This window comes from Geotrypetes seraphini, chromosome 7 (genome assembly GCF_902459505.1).
Source record: "Geotrypetes seraphini chromosome 7, aGeoSer1.1, whole genome shotgun sequence".
NCBI classification, from domain to species: domain Eukaryota; kingdom Metazoa; phylum Chordata; class Amphibia; order Gymnophiona; family Dermophiidae; genus Geotrypetes; species Geotrypetes seraphini.
The window spans coordinates 143185518-143202952 of record NC_047090.1 but is presented as its reverse complement, the minus strand read 5'-3'; the positions used below and the strand labels follow the sequence as shown (position 1 = coordinate 143202952).

The window sequence follows — 17435 nt, the reverse complement described above, 5'->3', positions numbered from 1 at the left end:
ATTTCCTGAAAAAAAAAAGGATAGAAGGGTATAGATCAGGGGTGTCAAAGTCCCTCCTCGAGGGCCGGAATCCAGTCGGGTTTTCAGGATTTCCCCAATGAATATGCATTGAAAGCAGTGCATGCAAATAGATCTCATGCAGATTCATTGGGGAAATCCTGAAAACCCGACTGGATTCTGGCCCTCGAGGACCGACTTTGACACCTGTGGTATAGATAGAGGAATACTATACAGGTCCTGGACCTGATGGGCCGCTGCGTGAGCAGACTGCTAGGCATGATGGACCTCTGGTCTTACCCAGCAGAAACAATGCTTATGTTCTTATGTTGGTTCTAAAACCTGTGAGGGATCTGTAGATCCAGCACACAGTTCCTGATCTCCTGTCCAGGGAAGCGCTGCGCCAGGCAGAGCAGAAAACAAAGCTGACTGAGAGGAGGATGGGTCCATAGAAGCTACACCACTAATAGGCACACCTGAAACGGAGCGGAATTGCGCAGGGGAAGAACGCCGGCTTTGAAACTCATTTCACAAATGTTTCATAAATTCAGAGACAACCTCCAGCTCCTGGGGCATCGAGTCACCCTTTGATGACTTAACTTTGCGTTTCTTAGGCTGAGGAGGGTCCACAGTCATGCACACAGAATTAATAGCTGTTCAAAGCCCCGAAAATAAAGAAAGCTGCCCCACCGGGCTAGCCGAGCATTTGGTCACCTGCTTAAACAGGGAAGAGGCTAAGCTGGATGCTGCCACCTCTCTCAAGCACACAACGCAGTGCTTGGCACAAAAACATTCAGGAGGCCCTAAATTTGCACAATCCTGGCAAGAATTCACATCAGGAGAGCCCAAGGACTCCATCCCAATAGGTTTTGAAGCAAAAATTGCAGTTTTGGAGAAGTAGGGAGCTTTTGAAAAAAAGATCGCTAAAAATCCAAGATGGCCGTCATTATGAAATTTACGCCAAAAGAAAAAAAATCAAGATATTTTTCATACTTACCAAATTAAAAAAAACAGTGATTTAGGATTTTTCCAGTGGGGGAACAAAGAGGGACATGCAGAAATCTTGAAAACCCCACTTTTCAGACCTCCCCCAATTCACCTCACAGGCTGTGACAGCCTATACTCACTGTGATCTGTTTATGGAACTTTGCTGCAGCCTGTCTCAGTTTTCTTAAAGTAGCAGGATTAGAGAACCACTGCCTCATGCTGGGAATACCTCTGCAATGCTGATCTTCGGATTACCAGTCAGACCCTATGCCTGACTGCACCTCCACCCTTGCCAACCGAAGGATGCGCAACGGAATGGGCAGATGTGAGAAGACACAGCTGGCACCCTGCGAGACACTGTTGAGCCTCCTAAGAGTGCCTAACAGTCTGCACTCAACCCCTGCTTAACAGCAGGCAAGACAGCTTTAGGGACGGCTCTGAGCTCCAAAGAAAACTAAGCAGGCTGGCTAACAGTTACCCACTGAAGTCGGTGTGTTCCCAATGCAGGCAAAGCTGAAGAAACATTCCAAGCACAACCCCCCCTCCAAAAAAAGGACTAAAAACACCGAATAAAATAATAAAAGAGTAGAACAACACACGTTCAGAAGGAAAAACTGTAGATGGTGCTAGAAAGCACAGTGAAGTACAGCAGAGGCACAGAGAAAAATTCCGGAGTGGATTCCTTCTGCAGATGGCATGCAGCCATGGGGACATTACCCATCTGTTTAGAACAGGGGTGTCAAAGTCCCTCCTCGAGGGCTGCAATCCAATCGGGTTTTCAGGATTTCCCCAATAAATATGCATAAGATCTATTTGCATACACTGCTTTATTGTATGCTAATAGATCTCATGCATATTCATTGGGGAAATCCTGAAACCCCTGACTGGATTGCAGTCCTCGAGGAGGGACTTTGACATCCCTGGTCTAGAATGTCGCACCTATTGCACTGGAAAAATGTAGTTTCTGGTTGCTTGAGAGTTACAATTAAAAACTGGCCATAATACTATACCCCATACTAAACCATACTATAAGCTGTTCCAGACAAACTACCGGACATGTGGTAGGCAAAGCATGGGCACACTCAGGTGTGGCGTGCCAAGTTAACACTTAAATTTCTGCTAGAAATTGATGCATTACAGTATTTCTTTGATTGTTTTTTGCTGGTTGCTTGAGTTCCGATTAACAGAGAGTCTACTGAACTAGTCAAAATCCCAAAGAGTAGAGCAGCAAATAGAAGAAAATTTACCATAAAAAAATAAATTTTAACAAATCAGTCTAAAACACAATTTATTTAATCAAAGTAAACAGAATAGAAAAAAAAAAAAGCTTATTAAAATTAGCTAAAATCTTCTTCTTGTTACTGCATTTATTGGCACCACCTAGCTCACTGGTACCCATCTATGTAGTCTCTTAAATTTTTCACATTTTGACTTACCCCCTCCCCCCCTTTAAAAAAACCATAGATCAAAAACAGATCAGCCAGAAAAGAATCCTCATTCCAAGACACCCGCAACCGCTTGGACAATGACTGAGGGGGCTGGACAGAGGAAGCCATAGCAGGAGACTGAACGGGAGTGGCTGTGGAAGGGGAAAAAACCAAGACGATCCTGAGACCCCCGGAACCAAAGCAGGACCTCCCACTTTCATGTAAATAAGCCTTGTACAAGGCTAACGCAAATTCAGGGCTAAACAGCCCTGGCGGCAATCCAGAAGTCATAGCAGGAACGGATGACACATTTAAGACCTGTTCCTGTCGCCTGAGGAGGAAGGTCGCCTGAGGCTGTGGGCAAAATGGACAAGCTTCCCGCCAAAACCGAGGGAAGGGCCGTTGACAAACTGTCACCTGAAATAATACGTGGCACCGAAGCCAAACTCGATCTAGCTGCTACAGAAAAGCTGCTAGCCGCTCCAGCTGCAATAGATTCCCAGCCTCCCCAGCGGTCTGCAACACCAAATCTGCTAGACCTCCAGAAGATGAGGAAACCTCAGCGTGGGCAGTAGGTGAAGCCCAGGCATCACCACCACCTCCCGCCTATGGTGCGCACGCAAAGGGGAGACTGACAAGCAAACACCTGAAGCCAGGTCCCCCTCAAGATGGCCGGAACTTTTCATGCACCCGCCAGCCGCATCTGCTGCTCGGTGCCCACATAAAATGCACTTGTGCTACTTTTTTGAAGCGCTCATAACGTATGCACCAAAAACCCATGCACAACCCCATACAAAAATGGCAGCCTCAGAACCACTGTATGCGCCTTTTATTTCTTGCGTCTTTTTTTTTTTATTTCTCACAGAAAACCCGAGGAGATGGGAGAAATGGGGGGAGGGAGTCAACCTTTCCAAATGTGACACCCCTAAGGAAGGTAGGAGCCCCGAGAGGGTCCCCCAAGCTCTGTCTGGACAGCAAAAGGGACAATAAAGATTCACTAAATCAGATCCAACAGGCCCAAACAAACCTCAGCACAGACTGCACAAGCTTACCACTCTACCTGCTGGAGACTGCGAAAAGACTGATTGTAATAGGGACTGCACAACCCACTTGTACTGTAGTCAAAAGTTAGTGTATCAGCCTCCACCTGCTGGCAGAGGAGCGTAAATCCATCCATTTCTGTGCCGGTCTGGAGGGACGCTAAAGAATTGGCACTTAACGAAATAAAATAACACTGAGAACTTTTCAGCACCCTCTTGTATTTCACCATCTATCTCAACTCCTCAAAGTCTGCTATTTTAGTCTCTAGAGACCTCACAAAGTCTCTAAGTCTGTAAGTTCTTTGCACCAGGTGCACATATACAATCTCTTGCCTACTGGAAGATAATCATGCATGTGGCACTCAGTACAAACAGCCCTTCAAGATAAATTTAAGAATATTGTTTCCCCCATTCCTCAACTTGGGATCTTCATTTTGGATAGCTAAGCACTTGCAACTCATCTAGGTTATAAGGGGTTACAAAAAAAAAAAAGCAGGGATCCTAATATATTTAATCTGATGTTGAAGAATTTCTATTTTCAGACTCACCTTTGTTTCAAAACTGCCCTCAGAGCTTCTTTCTGTCCAATGGTAAAGTGAGATACATGTATATCATTTACTGCCAAGTAAAGAGAGAAAAAAATATTAAGTAATATATAAAGCTCAATTTCAGAAAGGAAAGATGCTGGAATGGGCTCATGATGGTTATTAATCTTTCACTATTGGGAGATAAAAACTTGTAAAAATGATGGGAGGAATTAGTGAAAGAGTATGTAAACTGCAATCCTTTTGCAAACTAATATCCAATAGAATGGTAAGAGGTTCTTAAAGCAATACTAAGAGGTCAACTCATTTTCTTTGTGAGCTTCCTGAAAAATAAAAGGGTTGAACTGCAAGAAAACCTCACAGATTTGGAAATAAAGCATACAAGCGTGTTCAGCCCAGGTGCTGCAGGAACTAAATAAGTTCAGGGCCGATATTGGGACTATGCAGATTTCTCCAATAAAGCAGTCATTAAAAAGCACTAACAGAAATATGTGCATGAGAAAAAGATGGAAACATTCATTACTGGCCAGCCTGATTAGAAAAAGCAGGTGCAGTTATGCATCAGTTCTATAAGGGATGCTAGAAGACAAGGTAATCAGAAGAAATAAAACCCATAAGTGTTATCTCCCACATTCTATGAGAAGTTAAATACATCAAGAGATTTCATAACTTAGGATAACCAACATCAGTCTACACTACATCAGAGTCTACAAAGATCACTTTTCAAAGTGGATGAGGATCAATGCTTTTCTTTGTTATATCAATATAAATAGCCAAGACTGCCCCTACAGCGAGGCCCTTTGCAGGTACTGACTGATATCATAAAATCAGTATATGTTTATGTACCCATCAATGGCTAGCTAGTTTTCCAATTTTTACACTGAATGATTACCCTTGCATAGTGTCTACAATAATGCTCATTTAACAAATAAGCAAATAAACTGAGTCTTATAGTTCCATTTTATTATTCAATGCAGATATAAAATTTTGTCAAAGACTGCAATTCAGGCTGGTGAAACCAAACCCCTTCCTAGTGTACAAAAACACCCAATATTTTTAAAAGAAAGTCAGGGATTAATAGCATCAGAAGAATTTTTAATCTGATACTCTTGGTAAAGAATAAGAAAAGGTCTACAAAAATGTGTCATTGAAATATTAAATGTCTCTGAAGATATGCTCCCTCCTTTTGCACAAATATTTTATCTTTCGACGAAAGTACAAGATTCTTCTCCGTTGGCACAACAATCCTGGAAACATCTCTCAAAAGATTTAGCAGAACCTTCTACCCTTATACTTACGGTGGTGTTATCACCTGATAAAAATTGGTTAATGAAACTGTTTTTTAAAAACAGACAAAGAATTTCTTGGACAAAAGATACAGATAGATAGATAGATATGACAAAGGAAACCCCAAAACGTAGGCGACAGTTCTTGCTTCTCAAACCAAGGGTAACAGCAATGGGGTGTGTTTTCTTTTTGCGATATCTCTGTAAATATATTATTAAATATAGATCTAATACATATATATTTTTTGAACCATCATAGTTAACAGGGTTTCTCACTATGAAACGCCTTGAAGGGGATGTAGTAACACCAAGTTAATTAGAAATACTCCTGTAATCACAGTCAGAAAATTGTTTTTCCTTTGTTAAATTGGATGCGAGTCCATTACCACTTTTCTTTCACTCATCAAAATTCTTGGATCAACATTTTGGGACTAAAGTATTGATTAAGACAAGTATTTCTTCATTAGTGTATTATACTTGCAATGTCTTTTTCAATAGTCTGTACAAGAAGTTGTTTCTTGATAATTTTTTGTTTTAAATGCAAATAAATAAATAATAATAATAATAAAAAGAATAAGAAGAAGTCTGGTATAGTTTGCTGTATAGTTTGTTGATGTCCATGGCTAAGATATTCAGCAGAACAAACTATACATTTGTTTCATATCCTGGAACTATTAGAATGTACTTTAGTTTTATAAAATATAGTAATTTCTGTGGATGGGATACCCATAAGAATGTTGTTAAATGGACAATACAGGCAGTCTCCAGGTTAAGAATGGGTTCCATTTTTTAAACTATTCTTTAGTTGAATTTGTATGCAACTCAGATCCTTCCCACCTCCTTGAGGCCCCTCCTTGCATCCCTCTCCATCCATCCAACTGTTCCCTCTTCACCATCACATCAAACATTTCTGACTCTCATCTCTCTCTTCCCCATGCATCTCTACCTCACTCTTCTCCCACTACTATGTCCAATAATTCTCTCTCCCTCCCTGTGCTCAACAATTCTCCTCTTTCTTCATTTTCACATGTGCACCATCTCTCTTTCCCTCTCACTCAGACACCCAATTCTCCCTTTCTATTCTCTCCCCCACCTCAGTATCTCTTTCCCTCACTCCATTCTTCAATCATATGGCCCAAGTTCATGCCCCCTCCCGCCTTCCTTCCATCCTTTGTCCAAGACCATGCTTCCTCCTTCCTGAGTTCCAACACACCCTTCCCCACATGTCCCAACGTGCCCCTCTCTCTCCTTCCATTCTGTGTCCCAGGATGACGCTATCCTTCCGCAGGTGTTTACCTTCTTCTGAAACATCCATCACATTGATTTAGCAATTCTATTCTATCTACTTTAGTTTCACCATTGTTACAATTACCCATACATAACTTTAAAAACTTCATATAAATAACTCAAATCTAATTTTTTGTTGGTTTTGCAATTTTATAAATTTCAATTATAATGTGCCACGAAAAATATTTGCTCTGTTTAGTGTGCCAGAGCTAAAAAAAAGTTTGGGACACTGGAATAGAATAACAACCAGTGAAAATATTTATGGAGTTCTACATACCCCAGCACTTTTTGTGTCCTTACAACACGTCTTCCTCTTCCTAAAGTCAAACTGATATGAAAAATCTCATTCTGAGAACTGACATTCTTGTTTGAGACAGTAAGCAGACTGATTGAAAGACTGACAGGAAAACTCCTAATCCTTTTTTGCAAGCTGTTCTGCGGCGTTGGTATGCACTTCGCAGACAAATGTTCCTGAAATGTTTGTTTTTTTCCCAAATGGCAATTGTGGCATTGCCTGCTGATTTGCCAGGTAGACAGAGTGTAATTCATCGTAAATGGATTCCTGCAGAGCTCCGTACTTTGGGTCAGCTTTGGGACAATATGAATATGATTTACCCTTTCAAGATTTACCAGAGGAATTGGGTTGGAAGATAGGGATTCCTATTTATATACACATTTGTAGATTTTTTTTATCTCGACGAACTTTTTGGGAGTTCTCCTTGGAAGAGACTTGGCTTGAGCAAGCTATTCGGGTGAGAGCAGGAAGGGGGGGAGGAGTTTCCCGGGTATATCGAGCTCTGTTGAAACAGGAAGATCCTATAGATCCCTACAGAGTACAATGGGAGAAGGATCTGCCAGGGGAACAGGCGCTGCCTAGTGGGGAGTCTCTGTATGTACGGTTGTTTAAATTGACGTTATCTATCAATTTTATAGAGAATGGCTATAAAATATACTATAGGTGGTACTATACCCCTGAGAGGCTCTTTTCCATTTTTCATGTGGGTTCTGATCGCTGTTGGAGAGCTTATGGAGAGAGAGGCAATTTCTTGCACATTTGGTGGACCTGTCCAGGAGTACGATTCTATTGGCAACAAGTGGGGTGCTCTTTGGTTAAGATCCTTAATAAACATTGTTTGTTACTAAAATGTTGTTTACTAAATGTGGGAATTCCTGGTTTGGCTCCACCTGAGCAGAAATTGGCAGCATGTGTCTTTACGGCTGCCAGACTTGCTTTGGCTCAGTGTTGGCGTACTAGCAGGATACCTACTCTCCATACAGTTTATTCCCATTTGGATTATCTACAATTGATGTGTAATTTGACCGCACTGCGATATAATATCCTCTCAGATTTCCATAAGATCTGGGACGATGGAGATAACACTCTACCTGATTTTGGGTTTTGTTTTGTTTTTTTGTTCTCTTTTTTCTTTAAGGAGGGGGAGTAGGTGCAGGGGGGGATTTCGTTGGTTTGTGGGTGATCTTGAGCTGTTTGTTGTACTATTTGCTTCTATGCTGTATTGATGTATTTTATATGCTTGTTCTCTTTTTGAAAAATTTACTAAATAAAGTTAAAAAAAAAAAAGAAAGTGACAGGGCGGGGTTCCAGAATGACACATCTATTTGCAAGAAAGAAGACTGAAGTAAGAACCTAATCTTTCTTTCTAGTGTAATAGGTGTGTCACTCTGGATGGATAAGACATACTAAAGTAGTCTCTTGAATCTAGGGCGGGACCGATCAGCCTGCCCATAATACTGCAGTATCCCTTCATGCTGCAATGTCCACTCTGTAAAACATAGTGAAAGTATGAAGCGTGGACCAGGTAGCTGCCCCACAAATCTCCTCAGGCAGAATCACCCGGGCTTCTACCGATGAAGAAGCCATGCTTCTTGTTGAATAGGCCTTCAATGATATTGGCAGCTGCTTTCTGTAGGCAATGTAAGTAGAAGAAATGGCCATACAGATCCACCTAGAAATAGTCACCTTAAACACCGTCCTGCCTCATCTGGCTGGACCGAACAGCATGAATAGATGATCTGAGAGCTGAAATTCATTAGTAACCTCAAGATACCATAGAATCACTCTCTGTACATCCAGTAGTCATAGGACTTTGACCTTTTTCTCCGTTCCTGTGGACTGGAATACAGGTAGATGGACTTCCTGCTTTATGTAAAAACCCAAAACTACCTTCAGCAAAAAGGGATGGAAATGTGCATATGGAAACCCCTTCCTCCGTGAATCTAAGGAACAGTTCTCTGCAGGAGAGTGCCTGCAACTCTGACACTCTTCATGCGGACATGATAGTAACTGACTTAACAGAGAGTGATCCAACAATGACCCCTGTAAAGGCTCATATGGAGCCTTAGTCAAACCTTGTAAGACAATGTTCAGGTTCCAGGATGGGAAGGGCTGTCATACCAGCAGGTATAATCAAAGAGCACCCTTCAAAAACCAGGCTATATCTGATGAGAAGCAAGGGAAGTAACCAAAACAAAGAAAACATATTATGATAACCAGATCAACTAGTCAAGCAACTCTTCTAACATGGAAATTCTATAACCAGCACCTAAATTTAGGTGTCGGTAGGTGCCCTGCCAATGCCTAAGTTAATTGAAAAACACCATCAGAAACAGCAAACGGCAGTGTTGAAGCACCTACTGACACCTAAATAAAAGGCAACTGACATTGCGGCTAGGTAGCCACTTTAGGCCATGGAATGCCAAAGTAGGTGTGGCCAACACCGGAAATGGCGTTAAAATAGGCTAAAGTAGCTGCCTAGGCACAATTCACGATAAGATAGGTGGCTGAAATTTAGGCCTGGAAAACCCTGGCCTACATTTCAGTTGCCTATCTGTGCCGCTGCGGGATCCTAAAGTCAGGCCATAGCAGCCATAAGCTGATCGCTGCAGAAGTTATCCCCAATAAGCTGAACTGGCAGCATCCTGGCAGCTTAGCTGAACAGTGGGGAGAAATACCCCTGCTGCGATCAGCTGAGCAGCTGCAGCAGGGGACATCCCCTCCCTCCTGCCAGAACCCCCGAACCCCCCTTCGATGCCCAACTCTCTCCTGCCAGCAGGTCCCCCCCAAATCCATGACCTGCCCCAATTGCTAATACCCCTGAACCCCCACCAACCCCCCAAACCCCAACCGGAGTCTTAGGCTTCCTTCCCAGTGCATTCTGTGCATTCAGTGCTTAAGATTCCGATTGGCCAGATACCTAAGGCCACTTCTCCAGAACACAGTAGCTAGACTAATTTTCTGATTAAGTCACTTTGAAAGGACAAGCCCGCTATTGAAAGAGCTACATTGGGAGGGGCGTGGCTTAGCGCGCACACAAAATGGACGTGTGATCGTGGCACTCCTCTTACCTAGGCAACGGTTGACTAAAAAAAGATTTCCCTTTTAAACCGATTTCGGCGAAAAATATCAGAGAGGAGAGCGGGAGCATGACGAGCACCCAACAGAGTAAAAGTGAAACTCATGGGGCGGCGAAAAGGCAGAAGCAGGATCAAATTACCCCGAGTAAGGTTCCGAGTCGGAGGAGTTAAGCAAAGCTGAAGTTATGGGGGAACTGAGGCAAATTAAACAAATGCTGACAGAGAATGTGAGTAATATGGCAGAAATGAAGGAAGAAATACTGAATATACACAGACAAATGGAAGTAGCTAACAAAAGAACAACAGAGTTAGAAGTTAAAATGGAGGGTTTAGAATGTGAAGGAAAAAGATGTAAAAATGACAGTTTGGAAATAATTCAATTGAAAAATCAGCTGGAAGATTATGAAAACCGTGGAAGAAGAAAGAATATAAAACTTTTTGGAATACAAGAAAATTTGGAAGGGAAAAATGCCATACAGTTTTTAGAAAATTTAATTCCTAAATTACTGCAGTTGGATTTCAAACAGCCTTTGGAAATAGAACGGGCACACAGGATTCCAATAAAGAGTCTGGAAAATCAAGGGAGACCAAGACCATTAATATTTAAGATGTTAAGATACCAGCAAACAATAGAAATTTTAAATGCTGCCAAAAAAGATAAAAATTTAAACTATAAAGGGTCCAAAATATGGTTTTTACCAGACTTTGCTAAAAATACAGCAAACATTAGGAAGAAATTCCTTGATCTGAGACCTCAATTAAAGGAAAAAGGATATAAGTATGGGTTATATTACCCAGCAAAAATGAGGGTATCTTGTGGGGATAAATCTTTGTATTTTGTTGACCCGGAAAAACTAAAGACCTTTCTTTCAAAATTAGAACCTATGTCATTTTAGCATAATGGATGTTGAAATGAAGGGATAAATATTAAGACTGGATTGATGGATATTGAACAAAAAGTTTAATATAAAGAACACAACAACACGTTAAATGTTTATAAGATCTACAACTTACCTCTCTAGATAATCAATGTAACTCTACTTTTTTAATTAACCTTTTGTAATCCGCCTTGAACCGCAAGGTAATGGCGGAATAGAAATCCCTAATGTAATGTAATGTAATGTAACTATGGGACTTTTGTTTGTTGGAGAAAGAGGAATATGCAACAAAGAACAGGAAATAAAAATGGACAAGTGAAAAATTAAATAAAAGAATGTAAAGAAGAAAGAAGAATGAAGGATGGACTGGAAAGACATTAAAGTGAAGTTATTTGACTGAACTTTAGGAGACTGAAGGATGGATGGATGGAGTAAAGAATGAACAAGAAGGAATAAAGGACTTGACAAATTAACAAAAAGGGAAAAGTGAAGAATGGATAAGAAAAGAAATTGATGTGAAGAAGAAGAAAGTAGGATTGATAGACTAAAAGGATATTAAATGGCAGTCAAGAGTCTTAAGAGTGGATGGATGGAGATAAGAAATAAAAATGAAAGTTCAGCTAATTTAATAAGTCAGTAAAGGAGAAAATAAAGAATGAAAGGACAACAAGAAGCAGATTGCAGAATGGACTAATGAGAGACAGGACAAGTTATATGACATTTAGATGCAAGTAAAGGAAAGGAAAATGAATAATATAAAAGAAAGATACATAATAAGAATTTATTGGTAGCTGAAGGAATGTAAAGATTGATGATGTGATAATTTAGTTTTAAAAAGATAGGATTTATTTTGGAAAAGAGGAAATATTTTTTTTAAAAAAAATTATAAAGTGAAAATTTTATTTTTGAAAATGAAATAAAAATGTTTAAATACAAATAGAGGATAAAAACTTATAAAATTGAAAACAATTTTAACAGAAATATATGAAGATATGGATATTTGCTTTTGGATATTAAAAGAATGATAGGAGTAGATGGAATGGATAGTATAAGATATAAGAAAATGATACTAATTTATTAAATATATGATTATGATAGAATTTTATTGAATGAAATAAAATATTGGGGGAATGAATTAGAGATTGGTGAAAAGATAAAAATGTGTTAATGGAATGTTAGGAAATAAATATGGTTATGTGACCAAAGTTAAATAATAGATAGAGAAATTAATTACTTTAAAATGGTATTAAAAAAAAGGTTTTATGATTAGAAGAGAGATATAATTAGATACATTGTGGAGGGGTAATGAGTTTGTCTTAATAAATAATAAAGGGGTTATTAATAAATATTGGTTGCCTGGGGGGGGAGGGGGGAAGTTGGGATTACTGGTCCAATGTGTGTCCTTAAGCAGTCATTATATTGGGGGGGAGGGGTGGGAAGAAGGTGGGCATTAAAGATATTACTAGGATGATTAAGGAAAAGATTAATAAGGGATTGGGTAATTTAGGGGTAAGAATGTGTGCCATTGGGAGAAGTTTTTTAGATCTTAGTTACGAAAGAAGGGAAGAGGAAGATTATGATGAGGAGTTTAAAATATATTATGTCTTTTAAGATATTTTCTATTAATGTCAATGGCCTGAATCATGTAATCAAAAGGAAAAAGGTATTATCATTTTTAAAAAAGCAAAACGCGGATGTTCATTGTCTGCAGGAGACTCATCTTAATATAAAGGAATCACAGAAACTAGCGGGTGGGTGGGTGAAAGAATGTTTTTTTGCTCCAGCAGCAGGTAAAAAAGCAGGGGTAGCAGTTCTTATAAATAAGAAGTGTATAGCCAATTTTAAGGTAGTTAATTCAGATCCACATGGAAGATGGTTACATGTTGATATGAGTATGGGAAATAATACCCTGACGTTGTTCAATATATATGCCCCTAATTCGAATCAATCAGAATTCTTTAAAAAGATGCAGAGTATGTTGTTACCACTGGCTGCTTCTAATTTAGTGGTGGCTGGAGATTTTAATGCTGTAATGGATCCATTAATGGATAAAAAAACCAGGTAAAAGTATAAAATCTTTAGGTTTAGATAATTTGGTTCAATCATGTGATTTGAAGGATATATGGCGTATTCTTCATTTTAATGATCAGGAATTTTCATTTTGCTCACAGGTTCATAAATCATTTTCAAGAATAGATTATATTTTTATTTCATCACATAAGGTGCAGCAAGTGATTAAGGCTTCCATTGATCCTATTATCATTTCGGATCATGCGGGAGTATGGATAGATTTAAAATTAGATCAATTAGAAAATAGAAGACCTCTTTGGAGATTTGATAATGCATTGCTTGTGGATGAAAAATTTTTGGAAAATTTTAAAACACAAATTAGTGATTTCTTTCAAATTAATTTAGTGGAAGATACATCTATTGAAAATGTATGGGACGCCTTTAAAGCGACTATGAGAGGTCATATTATATCATATTCGGCTTTTGTTAGGAAACAGATTAAAATGCAGTATATAGAGTTAGAAAAATAAATTAAAGTACTGTACTAGAAACTAAATTGGTAAGTAAATGGGAACATGATGTATCTTTTGAAAGCAAAAGGTAAATATAATGAATTACCGTATTTTCACGCATATAACGCGCGCGTTATACGTGTTTTTACCTACCGCGCATACCCCTCGCGCGTTATACGCGTGAGCGCGGTATACAAAAATTTTTTTACATAGTTCCCACCCCGCCCGACGCCCGATTCACCCCCCCAGCAGGACCGCTCGCACCCCCACCCCGAACGACCGCTCGCACGCGCTCCCACCCGCACCCGCATCCACGATCGGAGCAAGAGGGAGCCCAAGCCCTCTTGCCCGGCCGACTCCCCAACTCCCAGACAATATCGGGCCAGGAGGGAGCCCAAACCCTCCTGGCCACGGCGACCCCCTACCCCCACCCCGCACTACATTACGGGCAGGAGGGATCCCAGGCCCTCCTGCCCTCGACGCAAACCCCCCTCCCTCCAACGACCGCCCCCCCCAAGAACCTCCGACCGCCCCCCCAGCCGACCCGCGACCCCCCTGGCCAACCCCCACGACACCCCCACCCCCCTTCCCCGTACCTTTGGTAGTTGGCCGGACAGACGGGAGCCAAACCCGCCTGTCCGGCAGGCAGCCAACGACGGAATGAGGCCGGATTGGCCCATCCGTCCCAAAGCTCCGCCTACTGGTGGGGCCTAAGGCGCGTGGGCCAATCAGAATAGGCCCTGGAGCCTTAGGTCCCACCTGGGGGCGCAGCCTGAGGCACATGGGCCCAACCCGACCATGTGCCTCAGGTCGCGCCCCCAGGTGGGACCTAAGGCTCCAGGGCCTATTCTGATTGGCCCACGCGCCTTAGGCCCCACCAGTAGGCGGAGCTTTGGGACGGATGGGCCAATCTGGCCTCATTCCGTCGTTGGCTGCCTGCCGGACAGGCGGGTTTAGCTCCCGTCTGTCCCAACTACACAAAGGTACGGGGAAGGCGGGTGGGGGGGTCGTGGGGGTCAGCCAGGGGGGTCGCGGGTCGGCTGGGGGGGCGGTCGGAGGTTCTTGGGGGGGGCGGTCGTTGGAGGGAGGGGGGTTTGCATCGAGGGCAGGAGGGCCTGGGATCCCTCCTGCCCATAATGTAGTGCGGGGTGGGGGTAGGGGGTCGCCGTGGCCAGGAGGGTTTGGGCTCCCTTCTGGCCCGATATTGTCGGGGAGTCGGTGGTCCTTTGGGGTGGGGGTGCGAGTGGTCCTGCCGGGGGGGGGATGTATTGGACGTCGGGGCAGCGCACGGAGAGGCGGGGCAGTGCACGGAAAGTCAGGGAGGGTGAACGGAGAGTCGGGACAGCGCATGGAGAGTCGGGGCAGTGCACGGAAAGTCAGGGAGGGTGAACGGAGAGTCGGGACAGCGCACGGAGAGGCGGGGCAGTGCACGGAAAGTCAGGGAGGGTGAACGGATAGTCGGGACAGCGCACGGAGAGTCGGGGAGGGCGAAAGGAGAGTCGGGGTGGCCAGAGGAGAGTCGGGGCGGGCAAAAGGACAGTCGGGCAGCATGCGCGGTATACCCGTGAGCGCGGTATACAAAAGTTTTTTTACATAAAATCGTGGTTTCTGCGCGCTATACCCGTGTGCGCGTTTTACAAGGGCGCGCGTTATCTGCGTGAAAATACGGTAGCTTCAAAAATGATAAGAAGAGATTTGTTTTCCAAACAGACAATGTATTATGGAAATTCTAATAAGGCGGGAAGATTATTGGCAAATTATCTTAAAGCAAAAAAAAGAAGAACTAACATTAATGGGATAAAAGATGATAATGGTATAATAACCAATCAAACTGATATAATTTTAAAACAATTTCTAAAATTTTATAAGGACCTGTATTCTTCCGAGCCTTATTTGGAGAGGCAAAAAGATGGTAAAAATTTTTTAGATTTAATTAATGGACCTAAGGTTCCTGATCATATAAAACGGAGTTTAGATGAACCTATATCATTAAAAGAATTAGAAACAGCATTGAGATCTCTTAGAGTTGGATCCGCTCCAGGTGGTGATGGTTATACAGTAGAATTTTATAAAACATTTCAAAATGTCCTTTCCCCATATTTACTAAATTTATATCAGACACAACTTATAAAAGGTGATATTAAAGGTACTATGGCTGAATCAGTAGTAATTGTTTTGCCTAAGCCAAATAAAGATCCTACTTTGGTTTCGAACTACAGGCCTATATCTTTAATAAATGTGGATAATAAACTTTTGGCGAAAATTTTGTCTTTGAGATTAGCCAAAGCTCTCCCACATATTATAGACACGCATCAGACTGGTTTTGTTGCTAAAAGGCACTCTAATAACTCTAGATTATTGTTTCATATGTTAAATTTATCAAAAAAAATGGATGAACCGGCTTTTACAGTTTCATTGGATGCAGAAAAAGCATTTGATAGGGTAGAATGGAATTTTATGTATCAGGCTTTAGAATGGTTTGGTATAGGTTCTGGATTTATACAAATGGTAAAAACATTGTATAGCTTCCCGATTGCAAGATTAAATATTAACAATATGATATCTGAAGGTTTTCAATTGCAGAGGGGAGTTAGACAAGGTTGTCTTTTATCTCCTTTGTTATTTGATGTTGTATTAGAACCCTTATTGTTAGCAATACAGCAAGCAAGGGGGATACAGGGTATTCCATATTCTGATATGGAATATAAAATTTTGGCATATGCGGATGATATTTTACTTTATTTGAGAAATCCAGAGTCTACCTTATCTTGTCTATTGGAATTAATTGATATGTTTGGCAAATTTTCAGGTTATAAAATTAATTGGAGTAAGTCTGAACTTATACCTTTAAATGTTCATTGTGTAAAAGGATTATTTGACGCTTTTCCGTTCATATGGAAGGAAGAAGGATTTAAATATCTTGGCATTCAAGTTAAAAATACAATGGAAGATACAGTAAAAGAAAATGAAAAATTTGTATTAAAAAGAGTTACGGAGTTGTGTGAGCAATGGAATCCTTTACATCTTTCTTGGTGGGGGAGAGTTCAAACTATTAAAATGATGATTTTGCCTGTAGTTTGCTACCAAATGAGTATGATACCTATTTATTTTCAGGGGTCCTTTTATAAAAAGATAAATAACATTTTAACGAAATTTCTTTGGCTTGGTAAAATGCATAGAATAGCTTTAGTAACTTTGCAAAAATCAATTAAGGAGGGAGGGGTAAATTTTCCAAATTTTTATAGGTACCATCAAGCCTATATTTTACGTCAGGGTATGTATTGGATCCTCCCAGAATTGGTTATATTTGGAATGGCGCCTTATGTTTCCCCTAAATTTAGTTCATCTTCCAAGTATCAACATGCCTAGAAGATACAGGGAAAATAAGATATTAATGGATACTTGGAAAACATTGAGGTTTATTAGTAAATTAACACCTATCCCAATAAACAAGTCAACTAATCAGTCGATATGGATAAACTCCAAGATTAAAATTGGCGGAGCTCAAATCCTTTGGAAGGACTGGATTATTGCAGGCATTAGATCTCTGAATGATGTTATTTCGGAAGGTAAACTGCTGGAATTTTCAAAATTGCAACATAGATTTGGTCTTAGTAAAAAACAAAGTTTTAAATGGTTGCAATTGAAGCAGGCCATTCAGGTTGGGTTCCCTGAATGGAAAACATTGAATAATCAATATAGTTTAGAGTTCTTATGCTTCCAAGCAGACTTCCTAGGGCATCAAGCCGCATTGTGGTATAAATTAATATCTGGATATTTGAATAAAAAACCAAAAAATGGTCTAAGAGACATTCGGAGCATTGAGATTAAGCACCAAATTACTGCATCTCAATGGCCACTAATTTGGTCTTGGAGAATGAGATGTACAGTGTCAGCATCTATGAGAAAAACTTGGTTATTTTTGTTACATAGAGTGTTTTGGACCTCTACACGTTTGCAAAAATTAGATAGTTCTAAGTCTAATAAATGTTGGCACTGTAATCTGGAACCTGGGACATTGGATCATTTATTGTATCATTGTCCCCACATTAAAAGTTTTTGGAATGCAATTTGGCCACAAATTAATACAT

At 40.8% G+C, this 17435-nt stretch overlaps 1 protein-coding gene across 5 annotated transcripts in view; it reads right to left on the bottom strand.

Annotated features, from left to right (window-relative positions):
* KIAA0586 (KIAA0586 ortholog) overlaps positions 1 to 17435 on the bottom strand; it is a 397462-nt gene that overhangs the window by 363549 nt on the left and 16478 nt on the right. For all 5 annotated transcript variants that reach the window (XM_033951201.1, XM_033951204.1, XM_033951205.1 and 2 more), the window contains one exon: positions 4000 to 4069. In XM_033951201.1, the coding sequence (XP_033807092.1) occupies positions 4000 to 4069 (70 nt within the window). The remainder of the gene's footprint in view (positions 1 to 3999; positions 4070 to 17435) is intronic.